This window comes from Pelophylax lessonae, assembly GCF_965119305.1.
Source record: "Pelophylax lessonae genome assembly, chromosome: 6".
NCBI classification, from domain to species: Eukaryota; Metazoa; Chordata; class Amphibia; order Anura; family Ranidae; genus Pelophylax; species Pelophylax lessonae.
Window position 1 is genome coordinate 169,567,653 of NC_138773.1, and position 16,233 is coordinate 169,583,885.

The following is a 16,233-nucleotide window of genomic DNA, read 5'->3' on the forward strand; positions in this document are numbered from 1 at the left end:
CGGGACAGATTTCGGGGGTTCTATTCGAATCTGTTCACTGTACCCAGGAAGGAGGGCAAGGTTCGTCCAATTCTGGACCTGAAGGCTCTAAACCGCTTTGTGCGGGTTCGCAAGTTCCGCATGGAATCTCTGCGGTCGGTGGTGGCTGCCCTGGTTCCGGGGGAATTCATGGCCTCCATCGATCTGAAGGATGCGTACCTACACATCCCCATTTTCGAGGGTCACCAGAGGTACCTTCGATTCGCCATTGCGGAGGATCACTACCAATTCGTGGCGTTGCCTTTTGGCCTCGCTTCGGCTCCGCGGGTTTTCACCAAGGTGCTTGCGCCACTGCTGGCCTTGTTAAGGGCCCAGGGCATCTCTGTCCTGGAGTATCTGGACGACATTCTGGTTCGGTCTGCGACCAGCCAGGGTCTGGAGAAGGATCTGTCCGTCACGGTGCAGACTCTGCAGGAGTTTGGTTGGACGATAAATTATCCGAAGTCGACGCTGTGCCCGGCGGTTCGTCTTCCCTATTTGGGAATGATCCTGGACTCGGTCCAGGCGAAGGTCTTCCTGCCGGAAGACAAACTCAAGGTTCTTCAGGGAGAAGTCCAGTCCCTCAGGGACGTTCCGTGCTCATCCCTGCGGAAGTGCATGCGGTGTCTGGGTCTGATGGTCTCGGCTTTCGAGGCAATTCCCTTTGCCCTGTTTCACACGAGGGGTCTCCAAGCGGAGATTCTGTCCAAGTGGGACGGGCGTCCGCAGTCTCTGGATGTCCAGATTTCGTTGAGCCGTCGCACCAGAAGGGATCTTCTGTGGTGGCTCCAATCCCCGGCGGTGTCGGGGGGGAAAGTCTTTTCGTCCTCTTTCATGGACGGTGATCACCACGGACGCCAGCCTGTCGGGCTGGGGTGGTGTTCTGGGCGTTCTGTCTGCCCAGGGGACTTGGTCGGGGGAGGAATCCTCCCTGCCGATCAACATTCTGGAGTTGCGTGCGATAAATCTTTGCCTTCACCGTTGGACGGACAGGCTGCATGGCTGTCCGGTTCGGGTGCAGACGGACAATGCCACGGCTGTGGCTTACGTCAATCACCAAGGGGGCACCAGGAGTGCCCGAGCGGCTCGGGAAGTGGCCGGCATTCTTTCTTGGGCCGAGACTCATGTCCCGGCGATATCGGCGGTACACATTCCGGGGGTGGAGAACTGGCAGGCGGATTATCTGAGTCGCCAGACCCTGGATCAGGGGGAATGGTCTCTCCACCCGGCTGTCTTCCAGATGTTGTGCGCGAAGTGGGGTCTTCCGGAAGTGGACCTGTTCGCGTCTCGTCTGAACAACAAGGTAAAAAGGTTCGTGGCAAGGACGCGCGATCCTCGGGCAGACGCGTCCAACGCGTTGGTGGCCCCGTGGCACCAGTATCGGCTGCTGTATGCGTTCCCGCCGATCCAGTTGCTGCCCAGGTTCCTTCGCAGGTTGAATTCGGAACCACACGCGGTGATTCTTGTGGCACCGGACTGGCCTCGCCGGTCCTGGTACGCGGACCTCGTGAACCTGGCGGTCGACGCTCCTTGGCGTCTGCCTCTTTGAGAAGATCTCTTGTCTCCAGGACCGATATTCCATCCTGCTTTACAGTCGCTGGCTTTGACGGCCTGGCTGTTGAAACCGAGGTCCTGAAGGATCGGGGTCTCTCTCCGGAGGTCATTCACACTTTGATTAACGCGAGGAAGTCTTCCTCGGGGAAGGTCTATCACCGTACTTGGAAGGCCTACTTTGCCTGGTGTGAGTCCAGGGGGTTTTCACCTCGCACTTACTCGGTGTCTAGGGTGTTGTCCTTCCTTCAGACGGGTGTCGACCAGCGTTTGGCGCTGGCTACGGTCAAGGGTCAGGTGTCTGCGCTGGCCGTTCTTTTTCAACGTCCTGTGGCATCTAACTCGTTGGTTAGTACCTTTTGTTCAAGGGGTGCGACATCTGGTCCCTCCTAGGAGGGAACCTTTGCCTCCTTGGGACTTGAATCTTGTTCTGTCCGTGCTACAACATGCTCCTTTTGAACAGATCAGGAAGATCTCGTTGTCCATGTTGTCCAAGAAAGTCACTTTTTTGGTGGCGATCACTTCGGCTCGCAGGGTTTCGGAGCTGGCGGCTTTGTCCTGCAAGTTTCCGTATCTGGTCCTTCATCTGGATAAGGTGGTCTTACGACCTAACCCTTCTTTTCTTCCGAAGAGGGTTTCGGATTTTCACATCAATGAGGATATTGTCCTGCCTTCGCTCTGCGCGAAGCCCAAACATCCGAAGGAGGTGGAGCTGCATTCCTTGGATGTTCGGGCGATTAGGGTTTATCTGAAATCGACCGAATCTTTCCGCAAGTCGGATTCTTTGTTTGTCCTTCCTGAGGGACCTCGGAAGGGCTTGGCTGCATCGGCCTCTACCATTGCCAAATGGATCAGACAAACTGTGGAACAGGCCTATGCTTTAAAGGGGAAGGTTCCCCCTGTGCCTGTAAAGGCGCACTCTACAAGATCTCTGAGTACGTCTTGGGCCTGTCGTCATGGGGCTTCTGTGGCCCAGGTGTGTAAGGCGGCGACTTGGTCGTCCGTTCACACCTTCACAAAATTCTACAGAGTGGATGTTCAGGCATCGGCAGATGCTTCCTTTGGCCGCAAGGTTCTTAGTGCGGCAGTTCCCTAGAGCCTCTTGTATGGGCTTCTTGGCTGTTGGGATACATGTTGTTATCCCTAGGTTATTTGTTCTCCTGGGATTCTTTTGCTTCTGTTGAGCAAGTTTTTTCTTCTGTTGCCCAGAGGGTTTCCTTCCTTTGGTAATGTTCCTTTCTCTGCTGTGGAGACGGCGTTGCCTTGGGCGCGGCTGCGTTTCCCACCCCTCATGTTTGCACTGCTTTGGGACGTCCCCATTGTGACGAATATGAAGAGGGCGGCGACTGTCGGAGGACGTAAGAGAAAACGGAATTTTTGTAAAATCTTACCTGTAAAATTCCTTTCTCTGAGTCCTCCGACAGTCACCGCCCCCGCCCCTCTTTTGGGGTTGAATGTACTCTACTGCTATTCCACTGAAACTGGAGTATGGATACAGGAAGTAGGAGGGTATTGACTGAGGGGACCACCCCCTGGGGGTGGGATGTGTTAAAACTTTTATATTAACATATTCTGTTGCCTAGCTACTCCTTCGGAGCAAAGTCTAATACCCCCATTGTGACGAATATGAAGAGGGCGGCGACTGTCGGAGGACTCAGAGAAAGGAATTTTAGAGTACAAAACACAACATTGGATGCCTGTGATCTTTTCACATGGCACTGCATTCAGGCATGATTCTGTGGCAGATGTTGCTGCATGGTCTCAGAAATACTTAAAATAAAAATAAAAAAAAAAATTTTTGTCTGTGAACAGTTCCCTGTGCCTTCATAAAGTTAAAACTCTATCATGCAAAGAAGCCATATCTGAGCATGATCTGGAAACGCCGCCGTCTTCTTTGGGTCAATACTCTGACCACAGACGTTTTCTACTTTGCAACACAGAAATCAAAATTGGGACTTTTTTTTTTTTGCCTTCCAAGAGGGCCTCATCCTCCAGACTAAAGAGGAGTGTGCCCTTCTGGCTTGTTTTCAGCAGTCAGTTCAAAAGCCTGGTATGGGGGAGCATTGGTATGGAATGGGCAATTTGCACAACTGGAAAGGCACCATCAACACTGAAAGTTTTATCAAGGTTTTAAGGCACCATTTGCTCCCATCCAGATGAAGTCTTTTCCAGGGAAGGCCTTGCATTTTTTACCGGACAATGCTATACTGCATCTATGACAACAGCACGGCTTCGTAGTAGAAGAATCCAGGTGCTTAACTGGCCTGCCTGTAGCCCAGACCTTTTACAAACTGAATAAATTTGGCACATCTTGAAATGGAAAATATGACAAAGGACTGTTGAGCATTAAAATCCTATATTGGGCAAGAATGGGACAACCTTCCTCTCTCAAAGCTCCAGCAACTAATCTTCTCAGTTCCCAGTTTATAGTGTTTTAAAAATAGAGGGGATGTATACTATAGTAAACATGGCCCTGTCACAACTTTTTTGTTGTGCATGCCCTACTTTTTTTTTTTTTTTTTTTCCAGAGCTGGTGTATACTGCATTCAAAGGGAAACTATGTTTTTGGTTACCATGCTTTGGGAATGAGCTCAAAACGCACCCCAGTGTATTTGGTGTGAATATACCCTTAATTATTTGATAGTTTTTTCTGTTTTCTATTATGAATAAAATATGGGTTTGAGATTTGCATTCTGTTTTATGTAGATTTTTACATAGCATCCCGACTTTTTTGGAATTGGGATTTGTACATTCTGCGGTCAGTGGATTATCCCCCAATGACAGAAGAGAAGAGAGTCATTGCCGTTAGGATGCCAGCTGGTGCCAAATGCTCAAAGCAGAGTTCCACCCAAAAGTGGAAGTTCCGCTTTAGGGACTCACCCCCTTACATGCCACATTTTGCATTTCATTTTTTGGGGGGGCGTGGGTACCTAGTTTTGACAGGTACCCAGCTTCTACTTCTGCTCAGAGCGCCGCGACACCCCGAGCGGGCGTTCTCCCCTCCCTTTCCCTCCCTGCAATCTTTTGGTACACGTCACAGTTCCAAGAAGATGCCTGGCCATTGAGGAGGTGCAGTGAGACTCGCACAGCTGTCTCAGCCGATTGCCCACACTTGTGATGCCAGCGAAGGGGAGAGAACCGAGGGTTCAGAAGGCCGCATCGCTGGATCGTGGGACAAGTGAGTATAAAATCAGTAGCTACACTTTTTGTAGCTGCTGACTTTTAATAAACCCAGAAGCAACTGCTTTAACAACCAGCTATATTACTTTCATACATTCCTTAAATATTGCGAGGTTAGACCCCTACTTATTAAATTAATGTATTTATTTTTGTGAATTGACTTTAATGTTTATGCAGTATTCACCACGTGTTTGTTTGTTTATTTGCGGTAAATGCATTTAATTGAATTTCATTTTTCATAATTGCATGTGATATTTGGACCAGATTATTCACATATTCCAAATATCACGTGCAATCTCCTTTAGTGGATTGAGCCCACGGTCTTTAACTAGAAAAACCTAAAGAATGCATCAAAGTTTAAAAAGTGATAACCTGATATAACAACTGCTTTGGTGCAAAAAGCCTATGTCAGAAACTGCAATAAATGTACAGTTTAAACAATAAGGGTGCATTCACACGCAGTATGATTTTACTTCACTGAAAAACACCTGTCACCGCAAGACTACACAGATAACAAAGATTTTCTGTGTGTCCTATTCGCACTACAACGTAGGACAGTGCTGCACTAAAATGCAGACATGTTGTATTTTATCGCAGCGCACTGTACAGAATCACATGGTACTGCTCTGAATCGTTCACTGCGTTGCCCCCTCCTGCAGTTGGTAATAGACAGGTGCTGGAGAGGTGAAGCGCTCCAGCAGCAGTCTGTTCCTTTGTGAACCAGCTCTAAATTATCTTTTTTCATGAAAAGGATTGTGCAGTCCTATTGGAAAACTTAATGCAATGACGCATACGATTGGTTATAATCAGTCGTATTGTTTTTGAGCAAAAGGCAATTTCAAAGTATCAAAGATAATATCGATTGCATTTTTATCATTACGTGTGTGTGACCAACATGAAATATGTGTCCATTGTTGATTGCTTATGAATAACAAAAATGTTCAACTTCTCAAATCCAGGCAATATTTCATTCACCCTCATCCAAACTTACTATATACACTAAATCTTATGAAAGCCTATAATTCTATGCAGTTCAATTTAAACTCTATGGAGTGCACTGTCAAGTAAAGCTCAGACCTTGAGTATTTAAAATATTTTAAATATATCCCAATCTCAATTCTTCCCTCCCTAATGCCTCTCTGAAGTGTTGTCGTCAACACTAGCTACATACAATACCCACCCTTATTCAGTGTATTTTTTTCTTCTGGTCACATTCTGAATATTGTCTTTTTATACATGCAGAACCCTGAGGAACCAGTTGGCATTGTGAGCATGTGCACACACTGTTTGAGAGAGATTGCAAAAAAAAATAAAAAATCAGCAATGTATGTGCATTAGAAGACAGGATAAAGCTGCCCATAGATGGATCAAAATTCAGCCGCCTCCAATGAACTGGCTGGATTTCGAGCCATGTATGGGCACTGTGGTTGTACAGAAGTTGATATGCTGATTAACACTACTGGAAAATGTATATTTGATCAGCGCTGCAGGTTATATACTGCAGAGTTGAGACATTTATTCTGGCGGCGGGATAGTCTCCCAGCTGCTTAAAGAAAAATGACCCATCTATGACTTAACTGACCACATTTGTAGATGGCAGAAGGAATTGTACATGCACATAAACAATTCAATAAGTGTTGACTGCCCATAAAATGCTATGTTTCAGTGCAAATGGGGCCTATTTTAAAGTTTTCTTTTGCACTTGCAGTTCATTTATTCTGTATAGAGCAACTGACAAAATGTTGCCTGCACCTCCCAACAATTGGTCATTTTGGATATCTAAACTACCCTGTTCTAGAAATTCCACATTTCCGTGTGTAGAAAGCAAATCACCTACATACACACACTTTGTATATATTGCCTGTGTACAAGTAAAAACTGGAGCAAGTACTTATGCTCTGGTAGCCACAGTTTATTATTTAATAAAATATACATCAGTATTTAAATGTACTTGGTCAAATTGGTGTTTATGGAACACCATTTTTTTCACCCTTTTTGATTTATAAGATTTTCAAGGTTGATAAGTTCATATTTTTAAAGAAATAGTCTGCCTTCTCTAAATGTAGGCAATCCCTTTGATAGATTACTGTTTTCACCACTGAGCATCAGTATGACCATGCTGTGTTCTCTAAGGAAGACTAACTAAGGAACACTAATTTTCCACTTTTTCCTAGGTCTGCGAGGCCTAATCAATCTCGGGAATACATGTTTTATGAACTGTATCGTCCAGGCACTTACCCACACTCCCCTGCTACGTGACTTCTTCCTTTCTGATCGCCACAAATGTGAAATGCAAAGCCCCAACTCTTGCTTGGTTTGTGAAATGTCAACTCTTTTTCAAGAGGTAAGCTCATGAGTGCTGCCTAAATTTAGAGTCTTACTGGTTTTACTTTCTTTGTCCTTGCCCACTCCTTGTGGGCCAAAGCAACACCGTTTTAATATACTACCAGTTGTGATGTAGGGAGGACATGAGAAAGGGAAAAAAAATATACACATTTTAAACGATCTGCAAACATTGCATGAGTGAAGTGTTGAACATTCACTAGTGTTTGTGCCAAAACATTGCATGAGTGAAGTGTTGAACATTCACTCGTGTTTGTACCAAGTAAGTATGGCTGAAATGAATTAACCATGTCCAGAATTTCTCCTGTATTTGTGTGTTTTGCAAACTAATTTCTATAGCAAGGAGTCCTTTGTAGACAGGCACTATGTAATGTGGCATCTTACTGCTATTAACTGTATATATTTTTTTAACAATGTACGGTAAAGTCTAAGTTTAGTTCAAATAAAAAATAAGCCCAAAGGGAATTACTTTACCATTAGTGTGATGTGTCCCCCTGTGCTGCTGTCTCCTTGTTTAGGGAATCTTCCTACTCTGATGCATCTTTGCTGGCGTTGTCTTCCAATGCAGTGGGGGTTAGTGGAACTGAGAGAGCTGAGATGACCATTTATCAAGAGTGCTTGACTTTTTTTCCACCCTCTATTCATAGCTGTACTATAGCTTCTACAAATTAAACAAGGTCTATGAATGTAGAGGGGAAGATCTTTTATTCATTTGCCTACCCTCCCATGTATAGATCCAAATTCATTCATAGAAGCTATGGTATGGCTTCTATTAATGGATGAGGGGGGGGGGGGGCTGTCACAGCTCCCTCAGTCCTTTTAACATGTGCTGCACCAAAAGATGGGTGGAGCATTTGAGAAGTAGGATTTATTTCACCGAAATGTGGAGGCAACAGCACAAGTGACCCAACACACTGATGGTGAGTAATGTAGGTTGTGCTTTTTTTTTTTTAATGGAACTTAGGCTTTAATGTTGTGTGAGAGGAATTTGTGCAACTGCCAGAAGAATATGGACTCTCCATTTTCTGTAAAAATGCTTCTTTGCAATTGTTACAATTTCAGATTCCTTGTGCCTTCATGATAGTAAGCTATTATGACCATGAGGCAGCAGGGCAAGCCTCAGACCATAAAGCTACCTCGACCATGCATCACAATAGAAATTTAAATTTTGATGTTCTTTTTTTTTTTTTCTCCCTCCCATTTTAGTATTGTGTTTTCATGACAAGCTGAAAAGACATCTGCTGTTCTTTGACTTTTCTCTAGTAGTCTCTTTTCAGAATTGCATGCTGCACTGTATCTTTTTAGGAATTTAACTTACTGATAGAGTGGCAAGAGCACTTATGCTAGTTGTAGATCATTTTGTTTTACTGTGGGTTGTTGAACACGCAGGTCTTTTGAAATTCTTCTGTAGCTATTTATTTGTGTATGTCTTTATAAAGTTGTTTAAAACATTGTTTTGATCTTAAACCTCAAACCCTTGCTCCTTGCTCCGAAATTTTTAAGAATTGGAACACTTAATTTCCCTCTTTCGTTATCATAGAAGATAACTTTTTAATATAAAGTATTTCAAGACCTTTCAAAGGTTTGGTTGGATCCTAAACCATCAGAGATTGATACTAGAACCTGGCAGAAAACAATAGCTTGACCTTCCAGATCTTGCAGAAATAGGTTTGGATCTTGAAATTCTAGAAATTGGCACTGGAACGAACTCATCCCTTAGAATGTTTTCCCCAGTAGAAACCTAAAACTCTCTGCTCCTATACTTGTTAGTCCAGGAGCTTTTAGACTCCTCCCTTCTGCACGAGAGCCCTAGAATGCATGGTAGCCTTCTTCAAGGCAGTCCTATTTGCTAGTTTCTTTCCACACCCCCTTCCACACAACATTCAGTCATTGTGGGACAAGTCAGTCCAGTACTTGGACAGATGGATTCATCTGGTATCGAAGACCAGGTTGTCCTGGCTTGGTGGCTCAGAATTCCAGAGTCAGTTCTTTTTTTTTTTTTTTTTTTTTTTTTTTTTATTTCTTTTGAAAGAACCTCACGGCAGATGCTAGCTTGTCATGCTGGGGAATAGTTTTGAGCACTCAGAACAGAGGTCTTGATTGCAGAGTAGTCCCATTGGTTGCCCTGGCTGAAGTGTCATTTATTCTGATCTGTCGGACAATGCCCCAAAGGTTATATTCATCAACCATTGGGGTGGAACAAGAAGCCTTGCCACAGCAAAAGAGGTAGAGCCCTGTCAACAGTCTACAGAGAGGCTAATATAGCAGAACCATTGAACACTATTTGGCTCAGTGGGTTCGTTACACCCTGATCCATACCTTTCCTCCCCTGAAATTTGTGATTTACTGGTTTCACAAGATAAAGATGGCGGGCATTCAAGTGATTCTCAGACTGACCCAGGAGGATGTAGTGCCCTGATCTGATAAGACACTTGGCAAACACTTTTGCTGTCTTTTCTAGAAGTCTAGATCTTCTGTCTCAAGGGCCAATTAACTATCAGGCGTGCCGTGAGTCTTTGCTCTCTGAAGAGTGATCCACATTTGGAACGCTCTTCAGTGAGCATTTGACAGGTGGTGAGGAGATGATTAACATGCCTTAACCCCTTCAACCTGCAATAGCTTGCGGTTTTGGGCCATTTGCAGATGCAGAGTGGGACTGATTCACTTGAATGGCATAGCGGTTGAGAAGCAGTAAAAGCATGGCTAAACCACAGGGTTTTATCACCCATTCCCCCAAGTGCTACTGTGAATAAGCCCTTAAAGGCATGGCTGTTAAAGCCCAGGTTCTGAGGGACAGAGGCATCTCTAAAGAAAAACTAGAATGTCTACGTCTCACTAGGTACCGTATTTTTCCGTGTATAAGACGCCCCCATGTACAGGTCCTTCTCAAAAAATTAGCATATTGTGATAAAGTTCATTATTTTTTGTAGTGTACTGATAAACATTAGACTTTCATATATTTTAGATTCATTACACACAACTGAAGTAGTGCAAGGCTTTTTTTTTGTTTTAATATTGATGATTTTGGCATACAGCTCATGAAAAACCAAAATTCCTATCTCCAAAAATTAGCATATCATGAAAAGGTTCTCTAAACAAGCTATTAACCTAATCATCTGAATCAACTAACTCTAAACACCTGCAAAAGATTCCTGAGGCTTTTAAAAACTCCCAGCCTGGTTCATTACTCAAAACCGCAATCATGGGTAAGACTGCCGACCTGACTGCTGTCCAGAAGGCCATCATTGACACCCTCAAGCAAGAGGGTAAGACGCAAAGAAATTTCTGAACGAATAGGCTGTTCCCAGAGTGCTGTATCAAGGCACCTCAGTGGGAAGTCTGTGGGAATTAAAAAGTGTGGCAGAAAACGCTGCACAACGAGAAGAGGTGACCGGACCCTGAGGAAGATTGTGGAGAAGGACCGATTCCAGACCTTGGGGGACCTGCGGAAGCAGTGGACTGAGTCTGGAGTAAAAACATCTAGAGCCACTGTATACAGGCGTGTGCAGGAAATGGGCTACAGGTGCCGCATTCCCCAGGTCAAGCCACTTTTGAACCAGAAACAGCGACAGAAGCGCCTGACCAGGGCTACAGAGAAGCAGCACTGGACTGTTGCTCAGTGGTCCAAAGTACTTTTTTCGGATGAAAGCAAATTTTGCATGTCATTCGGAAATCAAGGTGCCAGAGTCTGGAGGAAGACTGGGGAGAGGGAAATGCCAAAATGCCTGAAATCCAGTGTCAAGTACCCACAGTCAGTGATGGTCTGGGGTGCCATGTCAGCTGCTGCTGTTGGTCCACTGTGTTTTATCAAGGGCAGGGTTTATCAAGGGCAGGGTCAATGCAGCTAGCTATCAGGAGATTTTGGAGCACTTCATGCTTCCATCTGCTGAAAAGCTTTATGGAGATGATTTCATTTTTCAGCACGACCTGGCACCTGCTCACAGTGCCAAAACCACTGGTAAATGGTTTACTGACCATGGTATTACGGTGCTCAATTGGCCTGCCAACTCTCCTGACCTGAACCCCATAGAGAATCTGTGGGATGTTGTGAAGAGAAAGTTGAGACTCTCGAGACCCAACACTCAGGATGAGCTCAAGGCCGCTATCGAAGCATCCTGGGCCTCCATAACACCTCAGCAGTGCCACAGGCTGATTGCCTCCATGCCACGCCACATTGAAGCAGTCCTTTCTGCAAAAGGATTCCCGACCAAGTATTGAGTGCATAACTGAACATAATTATTTGAAGGTTGACTTTTTTTGTATTAAAAACACTTTTTTTTTTTTATTGGTCGGATGAAATATGCTAATTTTTTGAGATAGGAATTTTGGTTTTTCATGAGCTGTATGCCAAAATCATCAATATTAAAACAAATAAAAAGGCTTGCACTACTTCAGTTGTGTGTAATGAATCTAAAATATATGAAAGTCTAATGTTTATCAGTACAATACAGAAAATAATGAACTTTATCACAATATGCAAATTTTTTGAGAAGGACCTGTATAAGACGCCCCCCACTTTTCCAATCCAAAATTCAGAAAACAGTATTTTAAACATACCAGTAAAACAGGACACTCATCCCAAGGAATTTGCTTTGCATACCTTGAATGTGGTTTTGGAGATTCGAGTGCATCTGACAGCTACGGAGTCGTTTCGGCGGTCAGACACTTTGTGGTTACACAAGGACCAAGGAAAGGGCCGCTTGCTTCTTCGGCTACCATCTCTAGATGGATCAGACAGACGGTAACTGAGGCCTATTCTATTAAAGGTCATGTTCCTCCCTTCCCTTTCACGGTGCATTCTACTCGGGCGCTGAGTACTTCTTGGGCCTTCCTTCATCTAGCGTCAGTTTCTCAAGATTGCAAGGTGGCCTCTTGGTCGTTGGTGTATACTTTCACCAAATTTTGCCAAGTTGATATAGTGGCATCTGCGGATGCTTCTTTTGGCCGCAAGGTCTTGCAGGCTGCTGTTTAAGAGTGGCTGTTCCCTCTTGAAGGGTGTTTTTTTTTTTTTTTTTTTTTTTTTTTTTTCAGATGGGGCTCCTGTGTCCTGGTTAGGGTTCTTGTTTTTAGCCTTGGGTTATTTCCCCACCCCCTCAATTTCAATTTTCTTTTGGCACTGCTTTTGGACGTCCCAGTAATTCTTATTTAAGTAGTGCTCTGTCCGTCATTAATCATTAGCAAACCTAAAGCGGTAATAAACCCAGTAATCCACCTATGTCTTGGGGTGGCTCTACTTTACTGTAGAAGGAATGGAGCCACCCTTGGACAGCAGTATTGTTAAGCGGTGGTGATGGTACTACTGTTAGAGGCGCTACCACCAGATCTAGATGGACTTGATTAACAGAGCCAAATTCCAGTTAACACTTTTCATGCAGGTATAGCACCAGTTTTTTCTTTTTCTTTTAGGATAAAGGTTTTACATACATAGCTGACCAAAGTAAGCACCCCTGCTAGTGGTAAATGGTTTGCCTCAACCCTAGATGCTGCTTCAAAATTCACCATTAGGAACATTTTGCAGAAAGCCCTTATGCTTTCCAGATAATACATGCTAGCACTTCTCGCTTTTAAATGCAGCTCATGCTTACCATTACATATGCAGCGTATGGTGGGGTACTCCCCATAGAAACTTCTGGCCCTTCAATCACGTGATTTCTCCCATTTTACATTCAATGGGAGTGCTTTCCATGTGTGGAACTATTTCTTCAGTTGATCATTGAGAAGAGAATGTAACTGTAAATTGAATTAAATTATTGTGTATCTATATATAATCTAGACATATAAATAAATGATCAGCTCCAAAATGTTGCAAATTAGCGCAAAACATTTGCGCTGGTGGTACTCATGCTCATGGACTATAGGAGACGGACCTAAATAGTAAATATAAAAAATTGTATTAAATGGACATAGTAAGAATATCAAATAATAAATATACAAATCCAATCAGACGTCCCATGTGAGACTATGTTAAAACCTGAGAAGTACCCATTAGATATCGTAAAACATTATCCCAATTGTGCTGCCTCCTGGTGAATCATGGGCGGACTGAAATTGGTGGATATCCTATTCATGTAACATGTTTCGGACTAAAAATTGTCGAGTCCTTCTTCAGAGATGTTTCAAAGGGTACTGATTGCTTTCTGGAATAGAAGTGTATATTAATAATCCTATATTGATATCCATAGAAAGTATATAATTCCGTAACAAAATAACATAGTAATATAGAAAATACACGTATAGCGAGCTACTATTATACTCACAAAATTGAACAGCCATTTAGCACACAATGACTTAGAGTAAGAGTTACACAGAAATTAGGCAGAATCAGGATATCCCCATATGTGTGAGAATGGCTGAACACTCGTCCAGAAGTGGGGGCTGGATCACTAGGACACCAGAAGGTGAAAGATCACCTTGTATTCAACCGCACGGTAAGATGTCTGAAAATAAAGATCAAGTATAGGCTGATTGAAAGTATAAATTCCATCTATGCGATAAATACCCAATGGAAATTCCTGAGTGTTTTTTAATAAAGGGGTCCCAGAACCATATAATATGGTTATATGGTATATAATAATCCAATATGTATCAATGTGAAGCATAAAAGATAATAAAAAATGTTGGTAAAACATCCCAAAACACTAATGTTGAGGTATTTGGATCTCATAAATGAAATTATAGTAAAGTCCTACCTGTGAATCAAAATGTATCCATTAGGTGCAGGCCACCAGGTAACCACCACCTTCTCTGTGCCGTCAGCTAGCCGATTGAAAAATTAGATGCGCTCGTCACCATGGTGACGAGTAGCGCAGTGTCGAGTCTGTGCTGCCTATACAGGGCCATCAGCTGGCTGGTTGACAGCACACAAAGGGCTCCCTTCTGTCCTATGACGGAGGCTGGCCCTTGTATAGCAGTGTGTGTGGGGTGCCACTTTTGGCTTCCTATCCTACCTGTTTGTGCTCCATCTGGAGTGCGAACATTCTTCCTGTTGTGTGGCGGTCTGACGGATGCCACCCTGCCCCATCAAGGGCAGACTGGCTCTGCGCGGCACTCTGCCAAAGGACCCGACAGACACTACTAGTCACCATCGGGCGATTAAAGGGTTAAAAACAAAAAAACAGTGCTATGAACCAATATGTGATAGAAAAATTTGTAAAATCGCAGTTTTAGTACATTGAAGGTACACCAAAAAAGGTTGTGTATCACAGGAATGATGAAATCCCAATATAACCTCAAAAAGGTGACTTCAGTCTCTGAAAACCATCAGAGGATTTAAAAGGCAGTAACACAAACATTTTTAATAAAACACTGGGACAAAATATGCATAACATGAATAAGCACAATACTAAACTGAATCGCACATAAAAATGTGTTCAGTAAAAATGTATTCGCATAAAATTGTTTAAATTACTGCATACAATGTGAATAAAAAAAGTCCTTTCAGGGTATAGTCTGGACATGGCCGCATAGAGACATGTGTCCTTTGAGCTCCTGACCATCTATCTACCCCAGCCTGTTTTGCTCGATCTCCTGAGCCATCTATCTACCCCAAGCGGAACTACGATTACTCCTTCAAGCCCTCCCGACTAATGGGCCATACACGCTATAAGATTTTCTGAAGACTTTTTGCTTTAGACTTACCAAAACCATATAATATGAGGTCAAACCTAAACTCTTTCAATTTGTATGCAATCTGGCAGGCCCTTGCACTACATGGAAAAGGTAAATCTGAAGGAATTCTAACCACAAGTTGGATAGTGTGTATCCAGCTTAAGGCTGATATAGAGGCTCTCATCAACTGCTTGAAGGAAACTCATTGTTAGAAGCTGCAAGAAATGAAAAAAGATGTACAGTCCTTTTCTGACCGGCTAACATCAGGAGAATCCTCGCTAGAGAGATGGATGTCAGCCCTCGTCTCCCTCCAAGATTCCCATGCTGACGTTGCGGTGGCTCTGCAATTACACATGGAGGATATGAAGGACTGGAGCCGGCGTAGTAACTTGCGGCACAATGGACTGCCAGAAGCCACTGGAACGGAAAACCTGTCAGACGGCAGCCGCAATCTTCTGCAGAATCACGGGTGAATCCCTCCCTACATTCTTGGAATTTTAACTGGATCTACAGGGCCCTGGGTCCCTGCTCCACTGACCCTAGTAGACCAAGGTATGTTATCTGTCGGCAACACCACTATAACCCCAAGTAGACTATTTCGCGTAAAGCATGGGAGGCTGGAAAAATCGACTGATGAAGCATTAGCCAAGATTCTTCCTGACATCTCCAAAGCAACCCTTCAGCAGATTCAAAGAGGGACCCGAGAAGAGGATTCGAACCACTCTGTGCAAAATTAACTGCATAGAGCAGGTAAGTATAGCATGTTTGTTTAAATAAAAAGCCTTTACAATCCCTTTTTAAGGATTTATTTGTTGCTTCTCTGAGACACTTTAATGCAGCTAAGTTTAATGTCCTTTAGTTTATCATGTTGCTGAAGGCATATATTTATAACTACCATTTTCTATTACTAATATGCAAATTGAAGCTATAGCAGACATGTTACTGTGAAATAACCATTCCCAGTTATGGTAGTCTTGTGAGCCTCCTGGTGGGTGGGATGCTGGGGAGGCTGGAGGGTGGTGGACTAACCAGAACCACACCAATTTTACTCTAGACCTAAACTCGAGAGTGAGATACCCTCTTTTTATACTAAGGGACTCCGATTCTGGAGTCCTCTCTGTGCGACGCTCCTATTGCCTTGAGTCTTTCTTTATTTCTCTGCTCGCGATTCTGATAACGGCTACCAAAAGATGGCTTGGGGGAGGTGGAAATGGTTGGTGTGTGCAGAATTCCTGTGGAATTCTCTCACTATCTCACAGGAGGGACAGCGGATGAGGATACCCCATGTTGAAACACTCCTATAGGCATGAAACAAATGCTGTACAGCAGACTCATTTAACCCAGCCTAACATACGGATAGCACAATCGATACACAAAGCCCAACTAGTAGATATCTAGCGACTACAACACTCTGGAGAAAGGGATTACACGTTCTTTTCTCCCCCTCATAAAGTTACACAAGATTAGACTATTTCCTGATCCCCCATAGACAGCTTCTTTCTATACATGACTCCACTATTGGTGAATGAAAGT

General features: G+C 43.8%; 1 protein-coding gene and 1 long non-coding RNA gene across 5 annotated transcripts in view; both read left to right on the forward strand.

The window, feature by feature from the left end:
- The window catches only part of LOC309558193, a 1,089,490-nt gene that overhangs the window by 607,824 nt on the left and 465,433 nt on the right, over positions 1 to 16,233 (forward strand). The window lies entirely within an intron of this gene.
- The window catches only part of LOC309558327 (ubiquitin carboxyl-terminal hydrolase 22-A), a 247,512-nt gene that overhangs the window by 116,897 nt on the left and 114,382 nt on the right, over positions 1 to 16,233 (forward strand). For all 4 annotated transcript variants that reach the window (XM_082261386.1, XM_082261387.1, XM_082261388.1 and 1 more), the window contains exon 7: positions 6,924 to 7,093. In XM_082261386.1, the coding sequence (XP_082117512.1) occupies positions 6,924 to 7,093 (170 nt within the window). The remainder of the gene's footprint in view (positions 1 to 6,923; positions 7,094 to 16,233) is intronic.